The 16,194-nt window shown below is 43.2% G+C and overlaps 1 protein-coding gene across 5 annotated transcripts in view; it reads left to right on the forward strand.

Annotated features, from left to right (window-relative positions):
* Positions 1-16,194, forward strand: part of apc (APC regulator of WNT signaling pathway) — an 85,466-nt gene that overhangs the window by 38,385 nt on the left and 30,887 nt on the right. For 2 of the 5 annotated variants that reach the window (XM_045692515.1, XM_014138656.2), the window contains exons 2-6: positions 6,965-7,117; positions 14,366-14,450; positions 14,539-14,728; positions 15,230-15,338; positions 15,510-15,626. In XM_045692515.1, the coding sequence (XP_045548471.1) occupies positions 6,983-7,117; positions 14,366-14,450; positions 14,539-14,728; positions 15,230-15,338; positions 15,510-15,626 (636 nt within the window). In that variant the 5' untranslated portion in view covers positions 6,965-6,982. Of the gene's footprint in view, positions 1-1,450; positions 1,667-2,190; positions 2,304-2,722; positions 2,798-6,964; positions 7,118-14,365; positions 14,451-14,538; positions 14,729-15,229; positions 15,339-15,509; positions 15,627-16,194 lie in introns of those variants that run through there. The other 3 variants (XM_014138658.2, XM_014138659.2, XM_014138657.2) reach the window with 3 other exon arrangements.

Below are 16,194 nucleotides of genomic sequence, written 5' to 3' on the forward strand. Positions count from 1 at the left end.
TTTAAAATAACAGTGACCCTCGAATAATTAGCCTAAACAATAAATAAAGCGTTCCATGTCAGCAATTGCATTCACAAATGCATTCGACTGTTTTTAGTCTTTGCTGTAATAAAGGCTTAGGAAAAACAATGTTATAACACTGGTATGCTTATAATTTATTTGGTGTTTGCATTCATTGTTTACATTCTTTGATCACCAGTAGGTTCCACAACTAATCAAATTTATTACACACAATTTATTCCCCTTTCCGTCCTGAGCAATCAGTAAACATTCCCCTGTTTAGAGTTAATTTGTCACGTCCTCTGCATCCATTATGCTGTTAGTGTTCTGAGTTTGTTATAACCAATTTGATGTGATTATGATAGACTATAAGTCAGGCCCCATTGGTCACGTGCATGGATTGCGATGCATACGCGTGCCACGTAAAGAGAGCAAGGGTTGAGGGAATAGGGGATGGTTTTTTTCCTAAACAAATGAGGGATTTCAATAACATAACTTTTCAGTCAGAAATGGCTGTAATTATGTTACAGCTTCAGCAACACGGACAGCGCGATAAACACTTGATGTTCTGTGGTAGTCGCTGCAGCAGGGAGGAGAGAAAGACAACGGGTGTTAGTCACACAGGCACTTTTTAACACAGTGCAACAAGTCTGAGCCCGGTCTGACACAATCAAATCAATTGCGGTCGGACTCACTCTAGTCATTTGTCTTAATTATTTAATCAAACAGTGCACTTAAAGCACCAGACAAGCTCAGTGCATATAGTTGATTTTATTGAAACACATAGGTCTATATATGGAAAAATACACACACAAAAAATGTGTACCAATCGTTTGGTGGAAAGAAAAGACAACTCCCGGCCGACCAAGATTTGTTTTTGTTGGGGACAGCCCTAGTTATGTAGCAATGATATCCTTTGCCTCTGTCATCTTACAACAGATATCTCGAACCAGTCAAACTATTCAACCAAACAATAAATCAATACATTGTTTAAGTTTCTTTCCAGCAAATTTCAAAGTTACACATTTATTGTATAACCAGCAAAGGAGTTTTGAAGCTGAGGGTGGAGTATTTATGAAGTTTGGCAATGAGGACAAAAACTAGCATAGTTCATCTAGCCAGCTAGTTTAGCCAGGGAATGTGCACCAGCTGGGCGTACCTATGCGCACTAGGCTAATTCAGGAGACTGATTGTAGATTTTATGCCCTGATATCAGGAGCCGGAAGGGGACATTTTTTATTTAAACAATTCAGAAACAAATAAGATGACTTATATTTAAGGAGAACAACTCGACATACAACCCTGAAATCAGATGTAATTTTCAACAGTAAAACAAAGCTTAAAATTATATTTAAGTGAACCTGAGTCCAGAAAATTGTGAATTCCCATCCGGACACGGTAGACTCCTCCTCACCACTTTATAAGAGACCTAATTGAGTCGGCTGGGAGAAGCAGCTGTGCCACAGAGCTGGAAGCCAGCCAGCATCGGTCACTGCAGAACCAGCCACGGAAACAGCAGAACAGGGCTGTTCCTGCCTGATCCTCGCTGCCAGGCGATTGGCTGTACCGAGTGGTCATGTGACCGGGTGCTGGCTGGATGTGCTTTCAGCATCGGACACAGTTGAGAAGGAGATGGGATGGACACTGTCACTGCTATCGAAATGGGGTAAGGTTTAGCTTTGTCAATTATTGAAAAGGCCCCCACTTCTCCTTTCTACAACAGACAAAAATTGAGACAGAATATTAAAAAAACGTGTCTGTTAATGGGGATTAGGGGCAGGCAGGGAGCTCCTGGGGGAATAATGGTGTGTTTGTGTGAATAGCGAGGCGTAGCCGCTAAGCCTTTTGGAGGGAGAGAGGGAGAGACTTCTGCTTAGCCTAGCTACCGATTATGCTCCAACAAAGCAGACGTGTCATTGTGACTGTGCGATGCTGTCTTTCTTTGGACGCTGTAGGGTTGCTATGGGGTCAGTCTGACGGTGTCTTTGTCTGTGTTGACGTCGTCATTGGTTAATCCCTGGTTGTATTGTGCTGTGAAGGGTTGGGTTGTGTGTGTGTGTGTGTGTGAGAGCTCACACCACTGTCTGCCTACTTTTTCTTTGTGGTGTCAAGGGAAGGGCATTTGTCGCTCAGCAGCTGACTGCTGGGGTTTTTCTGGTTTAGCTATCTGCTGAGGGGGGGGTCTCCATCCATAGTGTCGCTCTCTCTCTCACACACACACACACACACACCCTTTCACAGATTCACAAAAAGCCTCATCCATCCAGTGCAGTGCTACGTTCACTGCCAGTGTCAGACGAAAGGTAAATGTGAGCGCCTGCCTGGTTGTTTTATCGTGTCAAGATGGAATCCTCATTTGGAGAGAGGAAGATGTTAATTTAGAGAGAATTGGACACGAGGATTTGTCATTTTCAATATACATTTTAATGCACCAGGAAGCATCAACCTGCAAAATGGATACCCAGAATTAGCCAATTTAAGGGGAGGATGTATTTTGAGAACATTGATGCAATATTCATGAGGTAGAAGAGGATGCAGTCCTCTTCTTTCTCAGCCCCTGCTCTGTTCTTTTCTTTCATTTGTTCATTCCCCCCTTCATGTTTCTTCTCGCTCGCGCCCCCTTCAAACCCTTTTGTAGGCACAATTTGACAGGTTTAGCCTATATGGTGCCAGTAGTGGTTTGCTTTGTTCAATGTTGTGTTGCTTTGTTTTCTCTATCTAGAGATATTACTGACTGATTTTTAGTGGGCTGAGTTCTGTGGGTGTATAGCTACATGATGCAGAGGGAGAGGACATGGTAAGATTCTAGATTATTATTATTATTTTTATTTATTTTTACCTGCAAGCTTTGTGTGTATTGTACAGTTACAGCCTACACATTGTATCAGTTGAATTTATTTGTACAAAAAATGTTTTTGGTTTTCATCCATGAACTAGCCTAGTTTACTGCACACTAGTGAATGACCGAGGAAGAGTGATCAGTGTTGTCTACTAGCCTAATTAAAATAACAGCGCATTAGTCTAATATCTGGAGGAAATTAATTTAGTGAAATATAGGTTAAAACTGTAAAGTAAGGGGCAGGAGAAGTAGCCTAATATGGAAATGGTGTGGCGATGACAGGGAGCTCATGCAGATGGGTCTAACTGATAATACGATTATAAACTGATGTGGATGTTGACGTAATTGATAATGCAATTATGAAACTGATATAGGCCTACGGGCTTGTGTAATTTTTAATACAATTTGTGTAACTGTAGCCTACCTTCCTGCTAGATATCTATAACAGCCATATTCACTATAATACTATAGAATTTATGTTGATATTACACTGGGGCACAGTACAATGATCATTGTAGCATTGCAACCTCATTCTGGATCCCATCGCTCATCATAGTCAGCAGTTGTAGACGCTGGCTGTTAAATGATGGTGATGATAAGCTCTCTGTTTTATGGCGTAGGCTAGAATTGAATCTCCAAAATGGCTGCCAATTGAACTACTTCAGTCTGCATCTGCCAACAGGGGCTTGTCTTTTGGCTCACCTTCTGCAGTTCTCCACTGTATTGGAAATGCATGAAGTGGCAGTGTATCCATAAAATTACTATTTTTTTTTTTAATACACATCCCCGATCCAATTTTGGAAATGTTGTTTTGGTTACCTCTTTGCATCAATGGATATAGAACCCTGATATATTATGTGTTCATTAGCCAGTGCATTGACAGAACTCACAGGGTGGTTCTGGAATGCTGCTGAGTGTTCTTCTCTACCCGTCCTGTGTATAGGATCCAGCCTAGTGAGGGCAGTATTGACATTTTGGGACAGACTCACTGCCCAGTCAACCCAGCCTAATTGACTCATTGAATTCGATTGGCGCTTCATTTAATCTTTGGCAAACAAATGTTACTCTAGTCTAGGGAACCAGGACATTGTGTCAAACAAACCAATATCATGGTTCTGAATTACTAATATTGCACTGTGAAGTTGATTGACTAATCAATGTCGACCAGGGGATAATATAAGCCACTGTTAAAGATATACTTCTCCTTAATGCAACCGCTGTGTCAGATTTCAAAAAAGCTTTACAGCGAAAGCACACCATGCAATAATCTTGAGTACAGCGCTCAGCGACCAAAACAAGCCATACACATACCCGCCATGTTGTGGAGTCAACAGAAGTCAGAAATAGCATTATAAATATTCACTTACCTTTGATCTTCATCAGAATGCACTCCCAGGAATCCCAGTTCCACAATAAATGTTTGTTTTGTTCGATAAAGTTCATCTTTATGTCCAAATACCTCCTTTTTGTTTGCGCGTTCAGTACACTAATCCAAATGCACAAGGCGCGGGCACTAAGTCCAGACAAAGTCAAAAAAAGTTCAATTTCAGTTTGTAGAAACATGTCAAACGATGTATAGCATCAATCTTTAGGATGTTTTTATCATAAATCTTCAATAATATTCCAACCGGACAATTCCTTTGTCTGTAGAAAGGAAAGGAGCTCGTGCTCATGGCCGCGTGCGGCTAAACTAAAGGCTTTCAGCCTGACCACTGGTTCAAACCGCTCTTATTCGTTCCCCTTTTACAATAGAAGCCTGAAACAACGTTCTAAAGACTGTTGACATCTAGTGGAAGCCTTAGGAAGTGCAATCTGACCAAATTTACACTGTATATTAGATAGGCAATCACTTGAAAAACTACAAACCTCAGATTTCCCACTTCCTGGTTGGATTTTTCTCATGTTTTCGCCTGCCATATGAGTTCTGTTATACTCAGACATCATTCAAACAGTTTTAGAAACTTCAGAGTGTTTTCTATCCAAATCTGCTAATAATATGCATATCTTACTGAGTAAGATACTGAGTAGCAGGCAGTTTACTCTGGGCACGCTTTTCATCCGAATGTGAAAATACTGCACCCCAGCCCAAAGAGGTTAAGTTTAGTTAGTTGGGTCTGTATGCTCATGCCGGAGTCTGCTCTAGTGGTAGCACTGCTAAAGAGTTCCAAAGAGTAAGCCTTCATGCCAAGGCCTTTGCTGATATTAACATGTCACTCACTGATCATTTGGTAACCAAAGACTGATACATTTTCCACTTCAGTGATCCAGTTACTACTCACCCCGCTTGCTTGCCTCCTACCCTCTCCATGATGGATGATCTAAAAATACAAACTTTTCCTCAGCAAGATGAACGAGTGTCCCTCCTGTCATGTAGAGTTGTCTTCACAGGGATGTAGGGGGCTCTGTGGTGCATGAGTAATGGTGTTCCTTTAGCTGGCCGACTACATCTTCTGTCTTCTAGATCCTCTCTTCTCAGGTTAACATATTAGTAAACCACGGCCTGCCCTAATCATAGTAGATGCAATGCACAGTCCCTGTGGTATGGTCCTTGCAAACGTTGTTTGTTGCAGTAGATAGCAGAGATATTTAGTTGCATTAACAAGGAGTATAGTGTAAACCGTGCCCATTTTGGCCTAGGCTTAAATTGTACATTTACATTTACATTTAAGTCATTTAGCAGACGCTCTTATCCAGAGCGACTTACAAATTGGTGCATTCACCTTATAGTATCCAGTGGAACAACCACTTTACAAAAGTGCATCTAAATCTTTTAAGGGGGTGGTTAGAAGGATTACTATATCCTATCCCAGGTATTCCTTAAAGAGGTGGGGTTTCAGGTGTCTCCGGAAGGTGGTGATTGACTCCGCTGTCCTGGCGTCGTGAGGGAGCTTGTTCCACCATTGGGGTGCCAGAGCAGCGAACAGTTTTGACTGGGCTGAGCGGGAACTGTGCTTCCTCAGAGGTAGGGAGGCGAGCAGGCCAGAGGTGGATGAACGGAGTGCTCTTGTTTGGGTGTAGGGCCTGATCAGAGCCTGAAGGTACGGGGGTGCCGTTCCCCTCACAGCTCCGTAGGCAAGCACCATGGTCTTGTAGCGGATGCACAATGTGGTCAGTGAACATGTGTGATATGGATTATCAGTGTTGTAGGATGTGGTTAATATTAAAAATATAAGGTTCTAATCTATTGGATTTTGTGGTGTTTAGACAATGCCATGTGCATTGAGATTTCAGTGGATGGATATCAGTGGTAGTTGGCCATGAACCATTTGACAGGTGGTATGGCAAGAGATGGTATGGCACCGTTGTGCTGTGGCTGTAGCTTCACAGTGGTGGACTGGGCTTCAATGTCAGCTGGAGACTTGGAAAAATTGGACCTTGCATGTAATCCTCTTTTTTTTTGTCTTTTTGTTCTTGCATCTAAACAAAATGAATGTTTCTCAATATTTTTTGCTAAAATATAGGTTAATAACTACGCTATTATTGAACTGTTATCGTAATTATGATGATCCACTTCTTCCAACAACCGTTTGTCTGATCAAAGTCCTTGTTAAAAAAATTCAATGCACTAAAGCTAGTCCAACCACTGACAGGGCTTGTAAAATCTGCCCAGACGTGAATTATTCACAAGCCTAATGTTTTTAAAACCTGTGTGTGAATTGCTCTTTACCCAAAGCCATGTAAGGCATTTACAACTCTTATTCTCCAGATCTTATTCTCAACTGTTTTTCATAAAATCTTGTGTGCTGCTTTTTGTTTTAATGTGACTTGCTTTGGCCCTCGAGCAACTGGCCTCATCTTAAGTCCTGCCTCTGATTGAAAAGGTTTTAATTCTTATAACCATTGCTGAACTGTAATTTGCCAATGGTAGAGGAAATGGTGCTATGAATGTATCAAGTCTTTTTAAAGCCCATTTTCTATGACGAGCTGGATATTAATTGACATGTGTTATGGACACTGTCACCACTGACCATAATGTAGCCTAGCTTAATTATATCCATCAATCAAATGTAGGCTTCCAGATTAATTGGGATTGAGGTGGTCTGTCTGTTTTTATGGGCAATTTTCCAGTGCAAGTAGGAGTTGATTCAACTTTATTAACTATTGTTATTGTGTCCTTGTCCTTAGGTCAAGAGGTAGTCCAAGATGGCTGCAGAGTCTTATGATCAGCTGCTGAAGCAAGTGGAGGCACTGAAGATGGAGAACTCCAACCTTCGACAAGAGCTTGAGGACAACTCCAACCACTTGACCAAACTGGAGACGGAAGCCTCCAATATGAAGGTAATCAGACCTCTTCTATGGTACACTAAGAACCCTGGGTCGAAGGTCGTGTTAATTATGGCACATGTAGCAAAACATTTTGCTATGTAAAATGTAAACTGACTTTTCTTATTGGAGAAGTACAGACAAAGCGTTTCTGTTTCATGTCTACTGAACACAAGCCAGCTTTTCCTCTTCACTCAAATGCTTGTACCAACTCAGTGGCCTTAGTGTCCACCCTGAGATTGGAAGGGTGTGATTTCAATCCCTGGCTGAGTCATACCAAAGACTGTAAAAATGGGCACTCTGCATTAAGGAGATAGATCTGGGGTAAGGCGTCCTGTCCATGGGGTGTACTTGTAAATCAAGCTGCCTCACGCTACAGTCGTTGCTGTGTTTGTCTGTTATTGCTTCACTCAGTAGGCTATATCAAGCACAACAGTTGGATATTTCCCTAGGCAAGATCTTAGATCATAGTCTGTCTTCCAGCTTTGAACAACCAATATGCCTGAAGTAAGGTGTTAGGGTTGAGTGCTCCGCTGAAGTTTAGGAAGTAATTTGGACTAATCCGTCCCCTCTCAATATAGGCCTAGCTACCGAGGAAGACACCATGATGTAGCATGGATAGAAAATGTTAGCTAGTATCCAAGACAAAAATAAATATATCCTCCTCATCCTGTCGACATTCTCACAAAACCCCTTCACAGGCCTCTCGCTCTCCTGACACATCCCCCTGTATTGTCACTCGAATTAGCCCCTCAGCTTCAACCTCCCTATCTGCAGCCCAGAGTCGGTCTGTCTCTGAAAACGTTATTAGCTGTCATCCTCGTTTCCTCAATTCCTCTCAAAGCTTATTGGAAAATGGGGGGTTTAGGGAGGCCCCTTGGATCCTCTCCTCCAATGCATTTTCATAGGGACTGAGGAAACAAGGACTGATGAAGGAGAGACTTGGCGGTTAGTAACATTTTCAGACACGGTCTTGGACTCTGTTCATGAGAAGAGCTGCCATCCTTGGCTAGGCTGCTGAATGTGTATGTGTATCACTCACTCCAATCACTCCAATCACTCCAATCACTCCACTCACTCCACTCACTCCACTCCACTCACACTGGGGTTGAATGTATCAGCCTGCTAGGTGCCCTTGCTTTAATTGGATGATGTGACCTGGCAGGCTGAGGCTTCAGGAGGTGATTTAAACTCCTAGGGCTTTTCTGTTCTCACAGGAACATTTGGGTTCCCAACTATCTCTGTCAATGTCTTCTACCCCACAATGCACCCTTGGGTAGTGAGTGGTGCCACCTCACATTAGGGAGCTCTACTTTCTTAAATGTACGAGTGGCAGTGAATGTAGTGGACTACTCATTAGCCCAGGAACTAAGGACAAGAGACAAATCCTTCCCTCAATCACAAATCAACCCCTAGCCTACCCTTTGTGTAGATCTGACAGGATGGTAATAGGCTGGTAGCTCCATCTAGATGTCTGATAGACCAGGTGGAATTGTTGCCATACTGCTTACACCTATCCAATGTAATCCTGTCTGATCTATTAAAATGCCTAGGAGATATGGGCTAGGGGTTGATACACTCTGATCTATTAAAATGCCTAGTTCTTTTTGTAGAGTGTTTCCTGGTAATGAGGGATTGAGTGTCACCGTGGAAGGACTCACAGCGTGTTGGGACTGGGTGAGGTATATGTTTGGTGCAGGCTTAGTCAGTATTAGTTATTAGTCATTTCTGGGGAGAGTCTTAATGTGAGTAACACTGACACATACTTTGTGAGACTGTGTTCACTTTTCAGTAGCATTGGAGCTGGTTGAGGCTTCTCACTTTTGGGCATTTTAAATGAGGGGGGTCTGCTCTGCCCTTGTCTGAGGAGAGTACTACTCTGTGAGTAGCCTGACACTGATTATGCATCCTTTATCTCAGTAGGTTTGGAGCTGGGTTTGAGGTTTGCATCAGTCTCACTTTTGGGTGCGTGAGGCAGGGGGGTGGGGTCTGCCGGCTCTACCCTTAGACTGGCACATTCAGCACTGCTGCTAAGCTATCTATTAACAATGCACCCCATCAGCTCTGCTCTGCATCCGCTCTGGCTCAAATGGAAAACCTGCCAACTCAGTCAGTTTTTGTAAGCCTAGAGCTAGGCTACCTGCTACTCTGCAGTCTGATATTTCATGTTGGGGGGAGATGGCTGTTGCACACGCCTTTGTGCTGCTGCAGATACAGAACCAGCCTGGGTTTGGCTTAGGGATTTCTCTGGCACTAGCTTAACTCTTTAAGGAGAGAGAATGATTTTAAAATAAATTAAAGTATATTTTCTGCCTTTGGTGCAACGACGCCATCCATTGTGTTGACCTGTATTGTTGAGAAATCCTTCCTGGACTGTGAACTATAGTGTTGGAGTTTAGGTTCCTGCATCCTGCAATGCTTACTAAATAGACTTTAGCTTAATGCTTATCGTAAGTGGGCTGTTTTGTTGGTTAATGGTAGCCTAAGTAGTATAAACTCTAAAGTACTGTAATGTTTCTATGTAGTCTAAATAGGGGGACGGGTTATCATTTGCAACCAAGTGAGAATTATTAGGCCTATCTTGTAGAAATATGGCCTGTTAGTATTCGATACTGGGGAGAACCCCTGTTGAGATCATAAAAGATGAATCATAAATAATTTGATTATTCAGGGGGTGAATAATGATATTGTTTATGACTAATGGATGAGATTTAAAGACAGTCCGCCTTTTCCCTTTGTGCTAATCAGTCTCATATTCATCAGAAACCATATCTCCCTCTGGCACGTTTAGATCAATGTAGGCTGCTCGCTCACACACACACACACACACACACACACACACACACACACACTGCTCGCTCTGAGACGCTCCCTTCCCTCTGCACGTCAGGGAAAGCTGTCTTTTTTTAGCGTCTCTCTCCCTTCCTCTCATTGTATCTGATGAATGCGCCTCTCTCAGTTCCGACATCTAGACATTTCCTCTCTCCTCGGGGCTCAGGGTCTGCGTCCCAAATGGCACAATGTTTCCCTTTTATAGTGCACTACTTTTGACCAGGACCCATTGGGTGCACTATATAGGGAATGGGGTGCCATTTGGGACGCATACAGGCTGTCACAGGCTCACAGCTGCAGGGAGACCAGAGGAGAGCATGAACAACAGCCTCTCCATCAATGAGCACTGAGCAGGCCTCCTCTCTCCTACACACCAAGCCAATTACACACAGCACAACAAGAGCTCCAGTTCAGTTCAATAATTATGTTTACGAGCACGCGCTCTCACACAGGCACAAAGACACATCAAATTGTACTTGCATCTTATATAACCCAGTTTTAACATAAACCCTAGAGCTTTAGATGAGCACTAAACCTCTGTAAATCCTCAGTCATTCCATCCTGTATGTGGAAAGGGATGCTATAAAGTGACATTTTGCATTTGATATCTCAAGTTTCTGGCAGAAAGTTTCTTCATAAGAAGTTACTAGTGAAATTGAAATTGCCTTTTGTGGGATCAATACTAGTGGCTCATTCCACAACATAATAGTGTAATACTGGGAGTGTTGAAACAGACTTAGTTCTCAGAACAGACAGGTTATGATTTAAGCTTTCTACTTAACGCATATCTTGGAACCTTATATTATTGTGAAAAGTTCAGACCTGGCTATTTACATAACTGTAAAATATTTGGGGCCCTGAATCTCCTAAGGTTTTTTTAGGAATCCACTTGGTTTAGCATAAAAGTTTTTAATGGAAATTAAGGGTTTCCAATCAATGAATAGCTTTTAAACAGAGCATGCCTTTTTCTATTTTGAGAAGTCTTATTTCTGGTGTACTATCATCCTAAAACTACCCAACATGAATCTGTGGTGGTCTGGGTCTCTCGTTAAGTACAGCCTAGTTAGTAAGGTTGCTTCACACATTAGTGTCCTAATTTAAACCCTCCCGGGCCTGCCTTCCCTTGACATCAATGCTTGTTTTTTCCTTATTACACACCACATGCATAACAACAAAAAAATATTGCATTCTCAAGGACAGTCTACCCTTTTCCAGTCAGAGTGCCGTACAAAAGCCGGACATAGCATGCCGCCCCCCCCCCCCCAAACCGGGCTCACAGGCCAACCAACAACTAAACTCCAGGGCCTCATGGGAGCCCAGCTCAGATGAAACCAGAGCCTGATGAGAATGAGAGACCCCGGCATGCTGGGTGGGTTTTGGCTCTGCAGATGGGTACTTTTACAGCATTGATTTGAGTTACTAGGAGTATTGGATGACCATTTTAAAGCCTGTCTGTAGTGTGTGTGTGTGTGAAGGGTATGCAGGACACTCAAACACTGCAGGGATGCACTGCTATTCTAGCCGGTTCTCGCTGTTGGATTTATTTATTGGGGAAGAGTGCGCCCATTTTCCCATCTCGGATTGAGCAAACAGATCCAGAATTCTGAGACTTGGACAGCAGTTGACTAAAAATATAATTTAACGAGAGTTGACAACTTGACTTGGTATGGATGTGGCAGCTTCAAGGTTTACTTTCCTTTTTTATTTGGTTATCCAACTAATTGAAGTAAGTTCAGACTTGATTTCTATTGTTTTGTACTTTCCTATGGTAGTGGCTTGCCTGTCCTCAATTTCATTTACTCTCAATGACCCCATGGTTATTTGTTTTTATAGGTATTTTTATAGACCAGATCAATCTATATGGATTCTCCTCTTGGTCTTGAATTTACGGTCAGCTAGTAGTCTACGTTATAAATGAGCTGTATTCTATTCACGTTAGCAACAACATGTCCGTCACCAATGATGGTTGAATAGAGGAGTGGTTCTGCTAGGAACTGCTGTGAATAGAATGAGGGGCTCTTTATCATATGATCCCAGCCTGATAATGCAGCCGTTGTGTGGTGTGTCTAGACGTCACACATGCTTTACAGAGCGAGGGAGAGAGAGAGCGCATCACACAGTCAGGGCTGTGTGTGTTTTTGTTTCCTGCCATCCTGCCCTCCCGTCTGACCCCCTTTCAGCCTGCTCATCGATGCATGGGCCAGGGTCAGAGGTCACAGGGTAGAGGTTGGCGGACACTGTGACCGTCCGGGTCATGCGTTGCTTACGTTGTGAGTAACCCTTCAATCTAAGGGGAAGCAGCTGTATGGACGTAGCCTCTTGATGGCCCCTGGTCTCTGACTGACTGAGACGGGACAGGCAGGGTGGAAGGAAAACCCTGTTCTGTTTTCTGAGCGGGAGCCGTGTTGTCGCCGGATATTGTGTCGTCGGACATCGCTCTGATGCTTCGCTCTCCTCTCGGACTCACTGGAGGACAGGAGACTACTCTTTCTATTCCACTTGAAAAATAACAATCTAACTAACTGTTCAACCTGGAAATACTTTTTAACTAACTTTTGATTTAATGACCCGCAGTACAAATTTGCAGTTAATATAAAGTCCAGATTGGTTGAAGGATTCTGCCTGCTGTGGAGACTACCGCTGCTACAGCTGTAGTCTGGGATTCCTGAGCTATATGGACATGATCGTATCCAGCCTCTAGTTCGCTATGCTGTATCCTTCTGATTATAGGCCTAGTTTTAATGCTGGATTTATTATTCTCTGGAAGTATGACTTTCCACCCTTCACTCTGTCACCGTTGTAGGTTAATTGTGGTAAGTATTAGTCCTCCTGCAACAAGCCAGTTTCAATAGGCTAATCAAGTTCATGATCTTTTTCCAGTCATGTTTTGTAGAGCTGAGCGGTTAACTGATTATGGACAGGACACGTAGTTAAACAAACCCTTAGAGTGATCAAGATCTGTAAGATCTTCATAATGTGTTGTATATTAGTTCAAGTGGGTTCAGAGTTCCATTTTGAGATAGGACATAACACCATTAAAATGACCAAACTTGGCTGCTTTTCCCACTATACCAAGTTATAATTTTTTTGCTAAATTAGTCAGTTTTTTGCATTTGTGGATGTAGGCCTACAGCTAACAATGTATTGCTACTGTATGTCTTTGGGTTGGTTGCCTGTGAAAAGGCTAAAGATTAAGATGCATATATGACTATGAGGAGACCTTATCTGAAAGGATGGGAGATGATGTCCATAGGAGAAAAAGTGCTTAAGGATTGCAATGTCATTGGTTGACTGAAGAGTAGAGTACACTGAGAACAATATCAAGTCTAAAGAAAAGTGTCCCTCCCTTCAGGGCAAAGTCACTGATGCCCTCAAGGGGCCAGTTCTTAGAAAGCCATTGGTGGCATGCTCTTTAGGAACATAAAGACTTAGGGTCCAACCTACAATACAGTACTGGATTAAAAAGAAAAAAATGAAACTTTCTCCCCAATTTCGTGGTATCCATTTGGTAGTTAGTTTTGTCCCATTGCTGCAACTCCCGTACGGACTCGGGAGAGGCGAAGGTCGAGAGCCGTGTGTCCTCCGAAACACAACTCAGCCAAGCTGCACTGCTTCTTGACACAATGCCCGCTTAACCCGGAAGCCAGCCGCACCAATGTGTCAGAGAAAACATTGTACACCTGGCGACTGTCACCGTGCAGGCGCCCGGCTCGCCACAGAGTGCGATGGGACAAGGACATCCCGGCCGGCCAAGCCCTCCCCTAACCGGGACGACGCTGGGCCAATTGTGCGCCGCCCCATAGGTCTCCCGGGTCGTGGCCGGCTGCGACAGAGCCTGGACTCGAACAAGGATCTCTAGTGGCACAGCTAGCACTGATGATGTGCCTTAGTCCACTGCGCCACTCGGGAGGCCTATAGCTCCATTCTTGTGTATTTTATTCCTCTTGCGTTACCATTTTAAATAATGGTTTTTAAACTGCATCGTTGTGAAGGGCTCATAAGCAAGCATTTCACGGTAAAGTCTGAACCAGTTGTATTCGGCTCATGTGACAAATTAAATTTGATTTGGTTTTTGATGGTACATCAAAGCCGGTGGATGGATGTTTCTCCTCTCTGTTCCACCCTGTCCATCAGGCAGCATGACAAACCACCGGTTCCTTGTCTCTGGAATGGGATGGTGGGGGGGGTTGAGGCAAACATTCTATTTTGCACTGCAGTGAGTCAGTAGGTTTGGCTTGACTTTTTTCAGGTGTGAAATGGATTAACTTTATTTTTGTGGCTTAAATGTTTTTGTTTCTAAACTAAAAGAACATTGCTGTTCTTTCCTTTGGAAGTGTGTTTGTGTGCACCTAGATGTTGTTCAGTGCTCTTATTCGCGGTTGTGTGTTTACAAACAATATATTAAAACCGATTGCTTTTCCTCTATATCAGGAGGTGCTGAAACACATACAGGGAAGCATTGAAGAAGACTCTACCGATTCATCCGGACAAATCGATCTCCTAGAAAGACTGAAAGGTACGCATCACACATGGGGTGACAGAATTAGCTGACTGAAATCCGTTCTATTAAATAACCTCAATTCTGATATTCCTTCCTCCGGTAGAAATTAGCCTGGATCCTAACACTTACCCAGGGGTGAAGCTGAGACCTCAGCCGTCTTCCATGCAAGGTTCAGGCTCTGGGCGTTCAGGGGACAGCAGCCCCATTGGTTCCTTGGGCTCCCTCCCCAAGAGAGGGCTGTCCAATGGGGGCAGAGACAGCGCTGGCTACCTGGATGAGCTGGAGAAGGAGAGGTGAGCTCCTGCTTGCATTATCTTGTATTTTCACATTACTTTGTCTTTGTTGAGTAATGTAGGCTATACTTAGTCTCTATCCCAAAGGACACCCTATTCCCTACATAGTGCAGTACCAGAGCCCTTTCAGGCTATATAGCCAATAGGGTACCATGTGGGATGCATCCACTTTGATTTACTGCTGCAATATTAATTGATGAGTGGTTTGCGCCTCTCCCGGCCAAATCACATTATGAGTGCAATGGTGCAGTGTGAGGGCTTCCATCACACAGTACATCATGCTAACATTGTTAGGTTGCAAAGTGTATTCCTGGCATTAGTCACAGACAGGATGCATTAGGCGGTCGTATTCAGGGACACCTACCCTGTTTTATTTTGGTATGGTGTATGTGTTTTTGTCTTAGGTCTTTGATTAGAGTTTATTTGGTCTGACTTCGGTCAGTTTAAAAATAAATAAAAAAGTTTTACAATTGATTGGTGCGATTGTGTCTGTCCTGTCAGGTCCTTATTGATGGCGGAGCTGGAGAAAGAGGAGAAGAAGAAGGATCAGTATTACGCACAGCTGCAGAACCTCACCAAGAGGATCGACAGCCTACCACTGACTGAGAATGTAAGTGTTTATTTGTCGTTCAGCATTATGCCGTGTGTTGGGATGGAGTATAGTGACTTATAGATACTCCCAAAATACCATAACTGACCGTATGCAGTTATCCTCTCTGCATTATTAAATATTCAACATTTCGTCAAGCCTGATGTCTGTTGATCCTGTTTGCGGTTGCAGCAATTCTCCCTGCAGACGGATATGACCCGTAGGCAACTGGAGTACGAGGCGAGGCAGATCAGAGCTGCCATGGAGAAACAGCTGGGAACCTGCCAGGATATGGAGAAGAGGGCACAGGTCAGGGATGAGATGAATTTGGGGTGGCAGGTAGCCTAGTGGTTAGAGCGTTGGGCCAGTAACCGAAAGGTTGCTGGATCGAATCCCTGAGCTGACAAGGTAAAAGTCTGTTGTTCTGCCCCTGTATAAGGCAGTTAACCCACTGTTCCCCGGTAGGCCGTCATTGTAAATCATTTTTTCTTAACTGGTTAAATAAAGGTTCAAATAAAAAAATGATGAATGCATACATTGAAATGAAAGGGAGAGCAGGTATAGCAATTACATGTATGGGATGAGTCATTGATTAGGAAACATATACACACAGGAAGAACAGAATGGTCAGTAAGGATACTGATTAAGTAGGATGATATGTAGGCAGTTGAGGAGGTAGAACATTTAGTAAATTGACTTAGAATGACAAAATTCTACAACATCATTCTGCATCTACGAATGCTTTAATTTAGTCAGTGTTATATCCAACAGCATGTCCAGTCTCCTCAACTAACCGGTTACCCCACACACTGACTCTGTACCGGTACCCCCTGTATATAGTCTTGCTATTGTTGTTTTACTGCTGTTGTTTAACTAC

The sequence above is a fragment of the Salmo salar genome, chromosome ssa13, assembly GCF_905237065.1.
Source record: "Salmo salar chromosome ssa13, Ssal_v3.1, whole genome shotgun sequence".
NCBI classification, from domain to species: domain Eukaryota; kingdom Metazoa; phylum Chordata; class Actinopteri; order Salmoniformes; family Salmonidae; genus Salmo; species Salmo salar.